Genomic DNA, 18647 nt, shown 5'->3' on the forward strand with positions numbered 1-18647 from the left:
GCTCTTCCCGAGCAAACTCTCGCGACCAATCTTTAGCTCGCGACCAATCTTTAGCACTTTGTTCGCAACCACAACCCGGCGGGCGGATTGTGATGACGTCACAAGGTCACGTCACCTAGGTGGGCCGCCTGTCATCCAAGTTGCTTCTCTGGGGATTTTTCGTGGATTTTTCGCTCACGGTCAACGACACCGACGCCGGCAACAGACGCCGACGACGGCGTCGGCTTTTCTGCGACGCATGCTCCTTGAGCTATCGCTTTAGAAGAACTGTGGTATACCTGGTCTGCCTTGTCGATGTCGCCCGTGAGCCTCGGGTCGCACTCCCCGTACACTGCGTAGATGATCAGTCCCGAGAGCACGGACAGCAGCAGGGTGATAGCAACGCCAGGAATGTTCAGCAGCAGAGCCCTGGGCGTGCAGGTGTTGAAGCGACAATCATATGTACGCGGTACTGTACTAATACCGGAAATGAGAAATATACATACCAAGAAATTCTGGAAAGCGCTTTTTTACAACTCGAATGTATTTATGAATTCAATCTTTTCGCACATCGTAAGGTTGCACCATAAATAAATATATTCGCACATATCACCTCGGGACGCTTGTATCTTGTATTTTTGTCTATTTCTTGTCAGAAATGCACCCCAATGGTTTTCGGGACGAGCAGGGGAAAAACTTTAAAAGCGAGATTTTACTCCGCACAGGAAGGTTAAATCATTGCCATCGATATGCACTAAAGAGTGTCTTAGAATATTTCACAGTTGCCCAACAATTAAATTGATGTCCCGCAAAGATGGATTTGATTTTAAATACAATTCAGAAAGTAGTTAGGGCTTTGCTTTGTTTTGAACTAGCCGGATTTTCGGTCACCAAGAGACACATATTTAGGTATATGTACGTACGATTGGTACACGAGCCACTGTGCGGGTAATAGGAAAACAGTCTTGAATGCTGAACGAGTGAGGCACGATTGCTTCTTGATCGCAAACAAAATTCGACTGCGCATATTTTTTTTTAAATATCAGCTCGATATTACCTCCGGTCGTGAGCACAGCTTTCCTTAAGCGAGTTCAACGAAAGCATTTTAAACTTGCACGCATTTGCCGATTCCTAACTTTTGAGTGCTCGTTTCTTTACAATAGAAAGATCCGAAATCCATGAAAAGTTGAGAATGAAAGAATAGTATATATGTAACGCCTAACGAGAACTGCTAACTAGGCGCATATGTTAATATTACAGGTGTTTAGAGATGCTGGACTTATCGATCGTGGCTCAAGGGGAGCTAGCTTTTTCTTCCGTTTAAATTATTTGCATGAATAGCAGGTTTAATAGCTTGTTTAGAGCGCAATACACTTTCGCACTACATGAAGAGAAAAACTATGAGGACAGTAGCTTATGCGTTGCAACAAACAATTCCCAGTTTCAAGACAACCCAATGCAGCGCAGTCTGCTCCTTCGCCGTTGCGCTGTTCGCTCTGCGTTCTGACTGTCTTCCGGGGTTGAGCTTCGCAGAATTTAGAGAGCCGAGGTATTGAAGAACCTCGCTTCAGCTTGATAGAATTTGTTTATTTAAGTACCCTCAGGGCCCGAGGGCATTACAGAGGGGAGTGGGTACAATAGACAAAATGAGTAAAGAACAGCAGTCACTAGTAGCACAAAATGTGTACAAAAATGTGGCTCGCGCAAATGAGTAGGTTACAGCAAATACAATCAAACAAATTACCAGTCATTAACACGAAATTATGAGCAGAGAATAAAAGCAAATCATACCATGGAAAAAAAAAAACACAAGGAGCAAGTTGTTGAAAATAGCAGGCAAACACTGGTGCACACATTATGTCATGCCCTTAAACAGCAGAATTTCTGAAGGAAAAAAAAAATACTAGGTCTTTTTGAACTATCACATGAGCTGAAAGAATAAACGGCAGTGCGCAAGAATTACATGTACTATGTTACCATCAGGTTAGTTAAAGCTGATTTAAACACAAACATTACTTACTTAAGACAAACATTAACTATCTTGAGAAGTGGGCATGTATAGGCGACTACCGACCTGCGTGCTCGCCTGAGCGATTTCATGCTGGAGTAGCGTTGCACTTGTGTCTGGCTGGCGCAGTAGGCGCCCATCCACCCGATGGTCCAGCCTAGCACCACGTTCCACGTGGTGTACGTGTCGTACAGGCTTGTGCTGAAGCTGCAGAGACGCGTAACATACTGTCACATCACACAGCCCCAGGCACAAACGGAAAGAAAAAAGTTCAGGGGGCACTTTGGCTCTCTAAAGTGCTGCAAGGTTTCTTGGTGCACTGTTTGTTTTTATTTACTTTCTTATTTTTCATATTTTGTTTTTTTTTTTTATTTTTGCACCTTTTCTTGTTTTATTGTTTTTTACTTATATTCTCATATCTTATCTTTGTTTTTATTTTTGTTTACTTCGTTATTTTTATTTTTTATTTTTCCTTTCCTTGACTTCATTCCTTTTATTTTATTTATGAAACCCATGCATTCACTAGATGCGCCTCTATTGATGCTCGAACCTTGAGCCTTCGTGGCGGAGTGGTAGCGTCTCCGCTTCCAATGCCCTGGTTCGATTCCCACCCTCGGCGCAGTTTCTTTTTAAGCAGTGACGCCGAAAGGCGGACAAATCTGCCGACACGGCTGCCGACGCGTCTGCTAACGACAGTATGAGGCATTAAAGGCTTTCGCCTTAATACATTTCATTTTATCTCGCTTTTCCGGGTCCTTCAAACCGTATGATACCGAACGATTCTGGACAAAAGCCTTTTGAACGAGAAAGCGTTTATGAGCCCAATTTTTTTTATATATTGTAAGATTTCATTATAACAATCAATATATGCTCAGATCTCCCGTCGGTAGGATTGAAATTTTTGCTATTATCGTTCTTGCTATCGTCAAGAGCGTTCCCCATTGGTTTTCTATGGCAGCCTTAACTGCTCGACGCGGGTGACGGAAACACTATAAAAGAAAGATTTTGCTACATATTGGAAGAGTGGACCATTATCTTCAATATTTCTACACCAGTACTTTGCAGTTTTCCAATATTCAAAATTTTTGCCCAGGAACGTTGGACATGAGGGGCCGGAACGCATTTGTGTCACTAGTCAACTAAATTTGTACCGCGTGGTCAGCGCGTAAAGTGAATTTGTTCTTAAATTGAAATCCCATTAAGGGAGATGTCGTGTGGCCGGTCAAAACGTCGAATTAATCGAATGTTGAATTATCGGGAGGGACCGAAAAAAAAAAATGAAAACAGAACGATATGTGCCACATCAACACAGCGTTATTTCTTGAAAAAAAAAAAAAACAAGAACAAAAATCAAATCTGTAGTCGTTGACTGCTTCGTGAGACAAAATTGCTTGGCCATAGACATTTTCCACAGGTCCACCAAATAGTGCTGAGCGCGCACACTGCCGGATGGAGCCAACACATGTTTCTCAGGGACACGAAGGGCATCAACTGCCTCCCCGCCCCGCACACAGCGCGAAAAAAGAAAGCACACCTTGCGCAAACGCGCACGATGTAATATAAAACAATTACAGACTCCGAGATAGCGAGAAGAGCGCTGAAATCCCGGTCCGCGACATGCGCTGAGTGAAAGCAGCAAAAAAAAAAAAAAAGAAAGAAAGGAAGGACAGTTGCGAGTTTGTGAGACGAATTATCCAGTGTTAGCTGCCTTGTGATCGCGATGAAATGGCGACATATTAGAGTTGACATATTAGAGTGGATGCGGTAACCACTGAGCCACCGCAGTGATGCTCTAGTGGTTAGGGCATCCGCCTCGTATTCGGGAAGTGCGGGAAGGCGCGGGGAATACTGAGAGGGAGGTGGTTTTTTTACCGGTGGGCACCCTGAGGAGCACCCCACCAACAGATGTTTCGCCCTCAGGAACAGGGGGGCTATGAGTACGGCGCCGACACCACAGTTTTGAGAAACGAGCTAACAGCTAAATCTGCGAAACAAATAGTGAAGCGCAGCAGAAAAAAACAACAACAAATAGAGTGTCTCGTTGTACCTTCGCTACTGATTATCGTAGTGGTGCTTGAGGAGCTTTACGTTTAGGATAACAACGGCGTGACTAGTGGCATGATGGCCAGACTTTTTTAGCAACTCGCTCACCACCATCGCCCCATCTCCGGCGCATGTGCACACGGGAGCTCCACCGCCTGTCTGAATTAGCTGAACTGCTGTCAATTTCCTCCGAATTAACGCTGGTCTAACGCCAAAGAATAACCCATATGCTTGCCAGGGCCGGGCTAGTTATAGAATAAACGAGGTTTTACTGTAGTTGTTTGGAAGCCTCAGGGCAGGTCTCTATATTTATGAAATGATCATGAAATGAACAAGCATTTAAGCGTTGCCCTTTAAGAAAGAATAATAGCACTCAAAAATCCAGAAAACGATGCCTAGAGCAGATAAGAAAACTCGCATCACATAGCAGGTGACTGTATTGAGAAAGGTCAAATGCAACAATTTTTAAATTGCTGTCGGTACAGGGCTTGAAATACTTTCAATCGCATCAGTAGCTCAGTGGCTATGGCGTTGTGTGCCTTAACATAAGGGGGCAGATTCGACGCAAGCTTACAGATACCTCCCACTTTTACGCGCCACTGCGGTGGCTCTGTGATTATGCCGCTCGGCTGCTGACCTGAAAGACGCGGGTTCGACCCCGGCCGCGGTGATCGAATTTTGATTGAGGCGAAATTCTAGAGGCCCGTGTACTGTGTTATGTCAGTGCACTTTAAAGAACCCCAGGCGGCCGGAATTTCAGGAGCCCTTCACTACGGAGTCTCTAGCCTGAGTCGCTTTGGGACGTCAAACCCCCATAAACCAACCTCTTACTTTTACAAGTAATATTCAGGAACATAGCTGGAGCGTTCAATGGTGACTGCTACTGAAAACATCTTGTTTTGAAATAAGCGACTGAGGCCGCTCTTCAGAGTACGCATCAGCACTTTTGTTTGAGAATAAATTCTGTCGTTATCATTTTGTCTCTCTTTATGCTTTTACTAGATATAACCGCTACCAACGGTGTTGACGTAGCTCTAGCATTTGGCAACCTCTTCAGCCGTCTCTGTTTCCAGCACCGAACCTCCGCCTCCTCGAATGAGGAAACCTTCGCTTGCACAACATAGGGGAGTGGTAAACGGCACAACGCGCTGCGCCGCAGAGCCCACACGCTTGGAAGTTGCTGATCAACGTTGGGACATCACGTGCGACTCACGAGGAAGGGTCACTGCCCCGTTGCCGTGAAGATAGTCAGAGCTTCTGCGACATGAACACGCAGGGCCCTAACAGCCTTATTGTCTGTGTGCGCAAGGAAGACGCGCAGATACTGGCAGAAAAAAGCAAAGCTCAATGGCGACACGACGAAAATGCATGAGCGGACACCGGTATAGTAACTAAGCACATTGACCGCACACCGATTTCTTTTTAATTTCGCTTTTTTGTTCTTGGCGTCTTCGTTTCCATCATCTTTTTACGCCGTGATATCGATCGTTCTATACCTTACGATCACAGATCCCTGGGAGTCCTCATACCCCTGTTGCTGCAGTGGTGCAGAGATTAAGCGATGCGTCCCAACCCTGCGATGGCATGTGCTGCCAGCGGTGATAGTTGTGCGACCCAGGTTCCTGCTCCCGGGTACCCTCTCGCGATTAATAATTAATTTAGCTACCACCTGACACGATGGGCAATTTTCTCACAATTCGGTGAGCAGGGCTTCACCTATACAGTCTTCATTCTGTGTACCGCGACATGTCCCCTCTAAAGCTCACAAATTAAACATGAGCGAGCACTATTTCCTTGAAAAGGCTGTCACTCTTTAGTAGCTTCTAGGGGACATTTGTTAGCCTAGAAGCGCAGTGGGAGAGAACAGGTGGTTCAAGAATCTCAATCGTACAGCAGCTCTAGCAGCACCATATGTCGACAGTTTGGAGCTATACTTTTTCTGTTGGATGCCCGTAGACAAGCTGCACTTGACTTTTCTACTTTATTTCAGCTACACTTGCATCTCCATAAGCTAATTATGGTCAGTCTAAAGTCACGTCTGATTAAGTAGAGAGTTGTATTGTTTCCGTTCTTGCTTGTGTGTATCCTCCTCCTCCTCCAGTCTGTGCAGCTATAGAGTAGGTTTCGCCAAGGACGCTGGAAGGCTTGAACACAGCAACTAGGTGCATCATCTGGCGTCGCGTCTGCTGCAGACATTGCTGCAAGCACATCACTGTAGAAGCCACTTGAGGTCTGATAGCAGTCGCGTTATCTCCGGACACGTGCACATAATTGCGACTGTGCGAGCTGGGAGAAAGGGCTTTGGTGCCGCTTACGCCCGGTAGCCGGAATGCAAATAGCCACTGCACGGTGCCTCGAAGGTTGTCGCCACACTTTCACGGTCCCCGGATAGCTGGCTATATTACCTTCGTCCGCATGCGTCTCGCTGGGAACCTCGAGAAAGGCAGATATAAAGCGCCTAGATATCATAGATTTTCTTCTGTCTTGCCTCGTACGCAGCTGGGCTAGCTAACATATTTTCCTTACCGCAAAAAAAAAAAAGGGATAGGGAAAGCAAAAAAGCTGATGCTTTCACTGCCCCCCTCCCCCTCGACTGTACCCCTATATTCACAGACCTAATCGCTCTTTCATAGTGAGGGATACTTTTTGTTTAACAAGAAAGGGGGTGTCGCTATGTGAATGGATCACAGGGGCCAAAGAGACTTAGGCCAGACCAGGTAGAGTATGGGCATTTTTTTTTTTTTTTGCATGGAAAGCATCATTAATTTGTGCAATTTTTCGATCACGGGGACTAGCGAATAGGTGAGTGGAAGAAAGGCAAGCACAACAGGACTGGGTGTGCTGAACCCAGCTGGTCTGATGCAAGTATAAAACAATGATGCGTTGCTGGGGCGATGTTTGTACCACATTGGTATGCAAGCCTCTGCACTGCGTAACCCTCTTTTTCTGCACTGGCGCCCAGCCACGTCATGGCGTACGCGGCGCTCTTGCAGTCTAAACCAAAATTCATCGCTATAAATGAAGGTGCAACATTTTATTCACCGTGTGGTGAAGCAGTATAAATTTCTTTCACTTTTCATTTGAAAATGCCTACGTATTTAACGAAGAATAATGCGCAGGCAGTGGGTACGCGTGCGCAAGTTGCTAGCTTTACCAGCCGCATGACGAGATTTGCCTGCGCGCACAAGCTAGAAAGAAGCATATATTATTTGCTACTGCATGCGCATCGCTGTGCTACGCTGGACGTTTTAAGAAAACAGTGTTTTAGAGTGGAAGGTCTGCTGCCCTCGTTCTTCAAGGTCATGTCGGTATGCAAAACTACCTTGGGAGGCAGCGGCGCGCAAAATAAAGAAAATAAGAAAATGAAAACAACAATAAATGCAATAATAACCGGCAATAAGAAACAAAAAAGAGAAACCAAATATACAAAAGAAAATGATGAACACAAAAAGAATAAAACGAAAACAAAGAAAAGTAAAGAATTCCTGAAAGAAACGTGTAAAGAGTTGCAGAAAGAATTCCAGAAAGAAATGTGCTAGCAATTGCAGAATTGCGTAAATAGTTGTAGAAAACCACCTTTCGCTCTGCATTAAGGTTCGGCAGAATTACGACGAACCTGCGTCAATTTTTTTCCTGACGGTAGCATCTGCCCCACCCTTGCACGTGGAAAGGTTGGACGTAAACCTAAAATGTGAATTAAGCAGCGCAGGAGTTTGCTAAAAGAGCTGAATTTCTCTGTTTTGTTATTTATCGTCAGAGCCATTGCTTTTCTGCCACAAGTCCCGCTCTTACTCAGGTCTTTTCAGAGGAGCTGCTTTCCCACTCTAAAAGCTACCGCCAGTAACGTATACCTAGCTTCACTGTACAACACGCCCTTTTATTTCTTATGTCCCGTCAAGCTTATCGTGGCAGTAGTCTGTACCAAGAATGACCTTTAATTGCGCGGGTATCGCAACCTAGGAAGACGTCAGCCGGCGCCTCAGAAATAACCGTCGCGAAAAGAGTGCATTCGTTATTGCTGCGTCTGGGGCCTCTGATATGAGACTTATCATCTTAAATTCAGTCTCTCTTACTGCCTGCAGAGACAAAGGCGAGCCTCATAAACGCGTGCGCTATCAGGGGTCCCCTGCGAAGGCTCAGCGTTAAATGCAGCCACAGCATAAACAGTAAAAAAAAAAAAACTATATGAAGATGTGCGGGCCCATGAAATTCCGTTGGAGTTGCCGCATGCAGTTATGTTTGCCTTAGTTGGCACTTTCCTTATTGCGCAAGCAAGCGCGTACAGATGACCTTGGCACCGGAAGCGTTGTGCTCACCCATCTTCTACGAAATAACTGCAGTGCCGGCCTAGTGGTTTCCTTCTCCACAAGAAATTAATACAGTGCAATCATACTTCGCTTTCTTTGTTTTACATGACTGTCGCTTTCGAAGGTTTATGTGTATCATGGGCATCTGATCCGTGAAGACTTTGTTTTTGTTTCTTCTGCCTTTTAAATAAATGTAAGCCCTCCCCTACACTGCCTGTGAGGCAAGAGAGTTTGTGATTCAAGACAGTGCAATCTCATTTCGCTTTCTTTGTTTTACACGACTGTCGCTTTCGAAGGTTTATGTGCGTCATGGGCTTCTTATTTGTGAAGACTTTGTTTTCGTTTCTTCTGCTTTTTCAATAAATATAAGCCCTCTGCTCCTCCGCCTCTGAGCAAGATAATTCGTGTCTCAAGACATGCCGTCCTACTTCGTCATCTTTTTTTCACATGACTGTCGCCTTCAGAGGTTTATGTGTATCATGGGCATCGAATTATCGGAGCCGTTGTTCTCGCTTCTTCTGACTTTTCACTAAATGTAAGCCCTCTCCTACACTGCCTGTGAGGCAAGAGAGTTCGTGATTCAAGGCACTGCAGTCTCACTTCGCTTTCTTTTTTTTCACATGACTGTCACCTTCAGAGGTTTATGTGTATCATGGGCATCGAATTCTCGGAGACGTTGTTCTCGCTTCTTCTGACTTTTCACTAAATGTAAGCCCTCTCCTACACTGCCTGTGAGGCAAGAGAGTTCGTGATTCAAGGCACTGCAGTCTCACTTCGCTTTCTTTTTTTTTCACACGACTGTCGCCTTCAGAGGTTTATGTGTATCATGGGCATCGAATTCTCGGAGACGTTGTTCTCGCTTCTTCTGACTTTTCACTAAATGTAAGCCCTCTCCTACACTGCCTGTGAGGCAAGAGAGTTCGTGATTCAAGGCACTGCAGTCTCACTTCGCTTTCTTTTTTTTCACACGACTGTCGCCTTCAGTGGTTTATGTGCATCAGGGACCTCTACTTTGTGAAGAGGTTGTTCTCGTTTCTTCTGCCTTTTCGCGAAGCCCGCTTCTCCACTGCCTATGAAGCAAGTTAGTTCGAGATTCAAGCGAAGGTTGTGAGAAAAGTTATTTCGTATTGAATTTTCTCGTCTAGTTCGAAAATATGATTAGCCTTGTGTTTCAGTCAACCGGTTCGTAAGAAGCACACCTAAAGTAAAAATATGCAACTTGCGCATTATTTCATGTCTTGCGCATATTTCATGTCTTACTTGATAAAAATGAGTCGGCCTCCATCACCCGCAATCCTCCACATGTTGCCGAAACCGCCCAGGTGATACAGGCCCTGTAACACGGGGTTGAAACAATGAGCCGATGAACTTTCACCCGCTTAAGATTTTATCCATTGATTAAAACAGTGATAATAGTTGTCCTTCACTCCATCTCCTTCTGAGATACTCGAGGTAACGAAGATTCAATTGATACAAACAAAATGTTTTAGAGCTCAAAACAAACTTCCTAGGACGGCTCTCTGTCAATTTTACAGAACTGCAGGATGCCGAGCTAAGGAACAATGAATTTATTACCGCAGTTTTTTTGACAGTTGACATAGGATGCAGAAGATAGAATAACGGAATGTTGGTGACGAATATGAACTGTTGCGGCCCCTGATGGCTGCTGACATTTTGATTATGGAACCTCGCACGAAGAACAGTCTGAAGTAGAGAATAGTTGACTCCTTTTAATCTTTTTAAAGAGTTTGAGTTCGGCTGCAAAGCTTCTCTCGGGCGTCTATTCCAGCCTTAGCTATGATTGGTGGCATTACTTTTCCGCCTGTGACGTCATGAAAATAAAGCATCGCCAGCCACTACCGTTGCAACGGCAGCTAGAATGGTGAGCGCGTTTACAAGCTCATATATTTTTATGTACATGAGAAAGAGAGAGACATGAGGACGTGTGATTGGCAGCAGCACACTAGTCACACAGTGCCTACGTTTGTGGCGCCCATCGCCCTATCAATGCTGAGAGGTAAGCCGCAAAACAAAGGTTAGGAAACAGCTGCCTTAACCAACGCCTCCTTGATGTGAATGCCGGACAGGCCGAACGGCTTCTGCAGATTAAGCCCCTCCCCCCTTACTACCTTTTCTTTGTCTCTCCCATTCACTAGCCGTCGCCCGTTTTCCGCAAGTGCAGTGAGGGAGAGAGAGCGACCCTTAACTGTAGGCGTCCCTCAAAAAATGGACCGAAAAAGTGTTGCTTTTTTCTTTGCGAGGCAGTGTGTTTCAAGGGGAACATTCGGCAGTCATACCAGCATTTCTCACTAAGCCATAAGTCAGCCATCCACATAAATGACACATACCCAACAATTCGGGACAAAAGCAATTTTGAACGAGAGAGAGTTTATGAACGCAATTTTTTGATATATTGTGAGATTTCACAATAAGAATGAATGGATCCACAGGTCTCCTGTCGACACGTTTCCACTTTTTTGCTATTAACGTTTTTGCAATCGCCAAAAAAGTTCCCCATAAGTTTTCTATGGCAGTCTTGGCTGCTTCATGAGAGTGATGGAGAAACTTAAAAAAATATGTAATGGTTCATCGGAGGAATAGACCATTATTTTCACTAGTTCCATAGAATGCCTTACAATATTCCAGTATTCAAAATTTTCTCCCAAATCGATGGACATGCCCACCTTGATGACTAAACGAACCGAGGTGTCCAAAAGGGTCTTATTGAGAATTGATCAATGTTCCTGGAATTGAAACATCGGAGGCGTTGCCCAGATAAGAGCTCGTTTTTCTCCGTATTCCGTCAGGAATTCCCTAGAAGCCAGGCAACTAGTTCAGCACCAAGTGATACTACAAGCATTCATATGTGACCAGTGTCGTCGAAGAGGACTGTTTTCCACTCACCGAGACGATGACCATGATGTATCCCACGTAGATAAGGACCATTTGTACTACGTCTGTCCACACCACTGCTTTGATGCCGCCCTGTTAAAAAAAAAACGAAGTTGCGGCAACCAGCTCCTACATACGCTGTTTTGACAGGCACACCCGCACGCTGTAAGTAGACGTCTCGATTCAGCATGGAAAAAGCTGCCACAAAAATCGCATGCATCTATTAGTTAACACTGACACTGGTTGCCCCACGCGACCTGAGCTAACGGTTTACAAGTAAGTACTGGGTTTAGTTTTAACTGACACGAATACGTATTGGTGACGCTCGTTTAGAGCAAGTAGGGGTGTTTATTTCATTGATAGCATTTTCATCATCTGCTTAAAATTAATCGACCAAGTATTGGCCATATGACATACGCGAAGCGTTTCAATTAGAAAATTTCAGAGCGTCAAGAGAAACAGCACATGACGTCATTTTCGTAGCGCTATAGTTTCTCTGCTTAAGTGTTTTCCTCGTTTTTAATAGAGCTTACGAAAATCCTAAATGGCCGGCACAGCAGCGCCCGTCTGCCAGCGCTGGCCTGCACGCTGATGACACGGTACGACCATGTCAAGTCGCCGTCGATATCAGCGCAAGTGTCTAGCAGACTAGGTGCTGTTTTCCTGAGGTTTAAGAACTTCTATCGGGGCCAGGAAGATATGGTCCGAAAACCTTATAACTTTTCGCGTTCTCAGGGGGAGGTACCACACAATGGTTGATTCTTTATAAAATGGTACAGCCGTATTCACTTGCATGCATTCCTATTCTGGCAGATACTCACTCGTGGTTTCCCTTTCGGCTAACCAAAGTGTAAGCTTGGCACAAGTTGATTTAGAGTATTGCCGAGTCCTCTATTGGCTCTTTTCCGCAGCTATGCGAACGTTACAGTATGCAAAATAATATTTACATTTCCGAAATATTCGACAAAGCATAGCTGTTACAGTTAGAGACACTGCCAGCGTCTACGTCATGTCCACTTGCTTGTCCCAGATGCTTCCCTTTTAATCGCGTAGTTTGAAATATTGATTAGTGTTTACATGCAAAATGCTATGAGCTATTCTGCCCACCCAGTTGAGGGTCGCAGAGTAATTTCGAACACCTTGAGCTCTCTGACATGCACCAATATTTCAGTACGCGGAAATTTTCGTATCACAAGTCAAATGAAATTCTTTGAAGTCTACTGCGATTTTTTTTTAAAGAAAATCCAATTGTACAGTAACTGCCTCACTTCTCGATAGACACCTGAACAGCGCCGTCAGGGAAGGAATGAAATAAAGAGGAGCCATAGTGAAGGGCTCCGGAATAATTTCGAACACCCGGGGTTCATTGACGTACACTGACACCGAAATTAGGTTTTAATAATTACCAAACTAGTGCTTTTTTGAGCTGGTCGGGAAAGGCATTATAATTGGAAGCGAAGACAGAATTTCATTCATTGTTTGCAGGCCCGTTTCAATGAAGGCGGCTCGGGTCTTCTGGGCGTGTTCAACACGTAATCCGACTGGTAGCTTTGATGAGTTTGTAGCACAGGGCGCCTTAGGCGCTATCTGTTATTTGCTAAAATGTGATGAAGTTGTATTTCGTGTTTTAATAAGAACAATATTTTTTGATTTTACAATACTAATGATACAATATTTATAAGAATGGCGTCATTTTCTAACGCACTAGTTATCTGTCATTGAAAATTATTTCCTTTTTTCAGCAGTTTAAACTAAATGGAATTAACTCTAATCAATTAATGATAAGTAAAGATTAGCCTACATGTTCCGGACGTCCTCTATCACAGCTGAGATCTCACTGTTGCAAAATCCACCAGTTTCTTTAATGTCTTGGCTCATGGGGCTCATGTATCTTGGTTTATTATTTGTTTTTTTGTGGAGTAACATCTCAAAGCGACTCCGGCTACGAGGGACGTCGTAGTGGAGGGCTCTGGATATTTTAGAACCCCTGGGGTTCTTTAAGGCGCACTGACACCGCACACTACACAGGTCTCTAACATTTCGCCTCCATCGAAATGCGACCCCAGCAGCGTAGACCGAACCCGCGCCTTTCTCATGTGTTTTGAGAGAAAGCTGCTAGGGCAGAAGAGAAATTAGGCAATGTTACTCCCATAGATGCATACGTGAATGAATGTTAGTACATAGTTTTTCTATTATAATTTTGAGCATCAACCTCGAATTATAAATAGCAAATGCGTCTGAGGAGCTCCACACAGTTGCTTCCGTGTTAATGACATGCGTCGGTGTGTGTTCAAGACATGAATTTCACGTGGGTCTACCGACCGCGATGCGACTGCCAGCCAGTGTGTGTGTGCGTGTGGACATCACCAATGAAATTCATTGTATTATGCCATCATCAACCTTCATTCGCACTTTCCCTTTTCTCCCCTTCCCTTTCCCCTGTGTGGAGTAGCAGGTCAGGGCCATGTTACCACCGGCCGACCTCTCCTCCTTTTCCTGTCATTAAAATTCCTTTCTCTCTCTCTAGTATCAAAAGAACGCTCTCAGTAAGTGCGCGGCACTATGTAGTTTAGCAGCTACTATTTTAGCGGATTAAAGCTAAAGATTAAAGGTGGAAGCACCAAGAAGCAAATTTAATTTGGGTCTCCAAGGGACGCACACTGCCTGCGCTGTTGGCTTAGGAAATCTGCGTAGAGGTGTGCGCAGAGTGTCCGTTGTTACTTACTATCGCGGTGTAGAAGGTGCAAACAATGCCGTTCAGCAAGATGGACGACCACACAGGTATGCCGGTCACTGAAATAAAAAGATTTTGTTTTAACTCCTTGCAGACCCTGTTCATTTGCACACCTCTGCCAATGCCACCTGTTCTGTCTGCCGCCCTTATAACCTCCCGTCTCACTGGCATACGTAAACCATTGTTTTCACGCTACTACGAGGTAGTTTTCGCTACTACTGGTCTGAAATAATCTTGGTACATTAGATTCACCAAGGCCCAGCAGCACGAGAATTCGCGACACTAAACGCGCACCACGCATGCACGCACACAAACAAATTATCTTTCTTATACCGGGCGTCCCAGCTAAATGTAATCAAACTTTTAGAAAAGGCGAAGTGTCCTAGTCCAGTGAAACCAACTCATGGTTGTTCATAGTCGCGTGGCCTAGTCTTGAGTATTTTTTTGCCCTTCAAAGTTAATTAATTAGTTAAGTTTAATCAGCTAACTTTTTAATTATTGACTTCGGGAAGAAAGTGTAAGTGAAAAAGTTTTAGATCACCTCGAAAAACCGCTAGTAGTGCGGTTTCCTTCAAGTTACGAATTACGTAGCTTCATTTATTGGCCTTAAAAGAAAGTTGTCACGTGACCAGCTGCTCGCTCACTTCTCTGCCCCAATGTGCACCCAAAGTCTCATCGAGGAGAGGACTTCAGAAAAAATGGATTTTATTCTTTAAGGCGCGTCTTGGGACGTTGAAGTGGCACAGTTGTCATGTGGAAGCTTTTTCTTATTGTGCGGGTTGGGGTTAAAGGCCGGTAAAAAAAAAACTACTTTACGTAAATATTACTTTGCTGCAATTGTCTCAGTAAGTTGTTTTTCAAAGCGATCTACAACTTTTCCATTGACACTTTGTTCCTCAAGTCAATAATTAAAAAGTTAGTTAATTAAGCTGAACTAATTAGTCAACCTTGAAGAACGAAAAAAATACTGCAGACTAGATCCCGCGACTCTAAACAACCCTCATTTGGTTTCAGACGGCTAGGACACCCCGTGTTTTTTAAAAGCTTGGTTACATTTAGCTGGGACACCTGGTATATAAACACATCTGCGAAGGTGACCTCTTCGGAACCGACGCTGCACTTCAAATAGGGTGCGCAATTCGTTGCGTCGTACATTTACAGCTTATGAAGTTCGAAACAAATGTTAAATATCGGATAAAAATGCCAACAAAAACAAAAAATAAGCGAAGTGGGGAGGAATAAGCCAAGGAAGAATGCGAAATAAAGAGCAAGGGAAGAGAAAGCAAACAGTAAACGCACTGTCAACCGGAATGTACCCCTCCCACTTCAGATCACGTTAAGCCAGTAAAGAGACATGATAAAAGGAAATGCTTTCTGGTTCTCCTAACATTTATCGCTTACTTTTTTTTTTCTCTTATTCCTTCTTCGGCAAGCATCGTGAGCAACATGAGCGTATACCTAGGGAACCTCCGAACTTCTGCAGCTGTGGTTCACTCAGCAAAATCAAGAAGTCAGTAATTGGATTCTTGGCTCCATTAGCAGTGCATGGTTTGCTTTTATCTATCTTTGTGGTGAAAGGTAACGAACTTTATTCGCCGAGGCTTCGCTTAAGTCCCCCAGAATTAGCAGGTTCAGTGAAAATCAAAACACGGCGAGAGAACTTGGCTGAAACATCCTTGCTTGCCGTGGTAGATTTTACATTCAACTTTTAGAAGGACCATGTTGAAGGAAAGGGGCCTCAATGCATGTGTTAAACAACTTTCTTCGAAAGGAGGCGGGTACTAATCTGGTTTTCCTAAGAAAAATATATCTCTCTCGCGGGTGGGGGTGCAACGGCCCCCTTCTCTTAAATCTGTTCCTTGCATGCTTGATAGTATGTCTTGTGTATATATGGGTCTTAATGCATGTACTCATGTGTGCTTGGGTGTTATGTAAAATTATTAGCCCACTCCAGAACTCTATAGCAGAAGTAGATGACAAGTTACCTATTGGGAAGCGTTCGGGAAAGGGAAGAGAACAATAAAAAGAATCAGTGGAGAAAGACATGTTATATCTGCATGCTAGGTTTTCCTGGAGTGGGCATGCATGGCGAAGCCGCCTGAGAGGTACGGCTAAGCCACGCACGGCTACAGAGACGTGTACTTCAATCTGTGCTCGAAAAATGCCACACTCTCGCAGACTACCGGCGTCCCTGCAGTACTTCAGTTTCGCAGACTTATAGCGCACGTATCGTTCTTCGTATCCGGCAACAGGTGCCGCAAGGCATGGCGTTCCACCACGCGAAACTGTCTCACCAGCAAGGTTTGTGTCTATTGTCTGGGTACCATCGCAGCATAAACGATGAAACAGCCGCGGCTCTTAAAAAGATAAGCGCTGGGGCGGAACACCAGAAAGAGAGCCACTGCTTATCGTCGGTGTTATATGGCCATACAAAGGCCATGCCTGACCACTGTGCGTGCATTGCTTTTCATCAGTGCCGCGCGCGATGTGCCACGCAACACGAGGGACTGCCGCAGAATGGACAGACTCCCTTGGGAGCACTTTCCTGTGAATCTGACGGATCTTTTTATTTTGGCTAGGCGGTGCCGCTCTGAAGCACCATATAGCGGCAAAGGTAGTTGTGGCACAACGTGCTTGTCCTGGCATTGGACACCTGCCGCTATCCTGGGTCGCTTTATGACACTGACGCAAAACACTGCGGACACCAAAGTAGGACATCCTCTTTCAAGGAAAGAGCTTTGTTTGTTCTCTTTTTCGTACCTACGCAGTTTGTTTACCAACGTTGGGGGCCCAGCATGCTTTCTGGTACGATTATTGCCCTGCCCCGAATCAGTTTCTGAGCGGTTTGTTCGGCGCAGAAAAGGTTTGAACTCCGCTGCTTAGTACGAGGCTTAGCCTTTTCAGAAACTACTCGGAATTTTATTCGAAAGAAAAAAAAAGCGGTGTGAAGAAAGTCGTTTGGTTTAGTAATTTTGATCGTCAATTGGTTGGTTTATTGGGGTTTTACGTCCCGAAGCAACTCAGGCTATGAGGGACGCCGTAGTGAAGGGCTCCGGAAATTTCGACCACCTGGGGTTCTTTAATGCGCACTGACATCACACAGTACACGGGCCTCTAGAATTTCGCCTTCATCGAAATTTGGCCGCCGCGGCAGGGATCGAACCTGCGTCTTTCGGGTCAGCAGCCGAGCGCTGTAACAACTGAACCACCGCGGCGGGGCTATCGATCGTCAATTGCAAGTGTTCAGCGGGCAGGTACAAAATGTTGTAGTAGCCGTCAGAATGCTTAGAAATTGTAAGAACTAAACATAGATTGCTCAAATAAGCTTTAGATGGATTTTGTGATCGAATTTCTTTTTTAGAAGGTGTACATGGCGCCGGAAATCAAATAAGACGATGCTATCGCGTACGGCAAAATCAGTCGATGTATGTCTACGCCGAAGGACATGCTGCCAAGCTAAATGTTCCGAGCAATATTGTTTACTGCGTTTGCAGGTTAAACAAACCAAAGCGGTAGCTTTGTAAGGCGAAGAGGACTGAACTATCCCGAAAGAAAGAAAGCACTATTAGCTGCTGCACACTCCGAAAAAGCTGCGATTTTGATGTGCCCGCAGTCTTTCACATAAATCATGAAAAGGATAAGAAGCGCATACAAACAACGCAGCGCTAGTTTGCAACCACGAAAGCTAAGGAATAGGGGATATTCAAAATTCCGCAAGTGCGCTTTCCCACATAACTGTGTTGCCCCATACAAGATGGCCGACTTCGCTATAAAAGAACTACGTGGGCTACAGGACAGGCGCTAAAGGTGTGGATAGAATGTAAGGAACGTATTTTGGAAGAATCAAACAAAAAACCAGTATTTTGTTCTTTGTTTTAACTGGAAACGCATGGTCAGCCATCTTGTTTGGGACAGCTTTGTTATGCGAAAAAGCGCACTTGCGGAATTTTGAATATCCTCTATTGAAGTGCTCAGAAATTAACCGATAAGTTCCGCGCAGATTTCGCATTATTCCAGTAGCATTTCGCTGTGACATATCTTCTGTGTTCTTGACCATTTTCTAAGCTAAACGCTAAATTGAACTCAAATATATGTTCTTGTTGAAAGTGTGGTTGTTTTTTGTATTTCTTTGAGAGTGTTTAGAGAAAGAGCATATGGTTAAATATGTTCCTAATAGAATTTTTTTTATGGTAGGTTATAAATTTTAGCCTTAGTTATCTGATCCATGCCTGTTGAATCCTCACCCACTTATGTGTTCGTGCAGTCATGCTAATAAAGGCGATGTAAAAAGAAAATTGCATGTAAGACAGTAAAGCCTTTTACTTACCCGATCCTAGAGCCAGTGAAGGGCCGTACAGTACAACTCCCATGTAAAGGAGCTGAAAAATTAAGCAAGCATCTCGTAAGTCTGCCACGCCAGCCCTTGCAATGGTGCAGAGCACTTGGAAAAATATCGCACTCGATGAGGCACAAGACAGAGATGTGCTCATAAATACACCTCTGTTTTCAACGAGCACTTATTATTGTACAGCATTCCTTTGCGTTATGAACTAAGGCTCCTATCGCAAAGCAATACGAGGTAAAGAGTTTTTTAGCCATCATTTTTGCGGTTGCATCCTGAGGAACCACCAATGGTAAAAGAAACTTACAGGTGCGGTTAGAAGTAAACGGGACACACTATGGC

At 44.5% G+C, this 18647-nt stretch overlaps 1 protein-coding gene across 1 annotated transcript in view; it reads right to left on the reverse strand.

The window, feature by feature from the left end:
- LOC149359510 (sodium-coupled monocarboxylate transporter 2-like) overlaps positions 1 to 18647 on the reverse strand; it is a 61346-nt gene that overhangs the window by 24135 nt on the left and 18564 nt on the right. Inside the window, exons 4-9 of the mRNA XM_089571718.1 lie at positions 18291 to 18342; positions 13955 to 14022; positions 11242 to 11322; positions 9598 to 9671; positions 2054 to 2194; positions 279 to 408 (exon numbers count right to left, since the gene is read on the reverse strand). Coding sequence (XP_089427844.1) covers positions 279 to 408; positions 2054 to 2194; positions 9598 to 9671; positions 11242 to 11322; positions 13955 to 14022; positions 18291 to 18342 — 546 coding nt within the window. The remainder of the gene's footprint in view (positions 1 to 278; positions 409 to 2053; positions 2195 to 9597; positions 9672 to 11241; positions 11323 to 13954; positions 14023 to 18290; positions 18343 to 18647) is intronic.

This window comes from Amblyomma mixtum, chromosome 2 (genome assembly GCF_055824585.1).
Source record: "Amblyomma mixtum isolate Tamu chromosome 2, ASM5582458v1, whole genome shotgun sequence".
Classification (NCBI taxonomy): Eukaryota; Metazoa; Arthropoda; class Arachnida; order Ixodida; family Ixodidae; genus Amblyomma; species Amblyomma mixtum.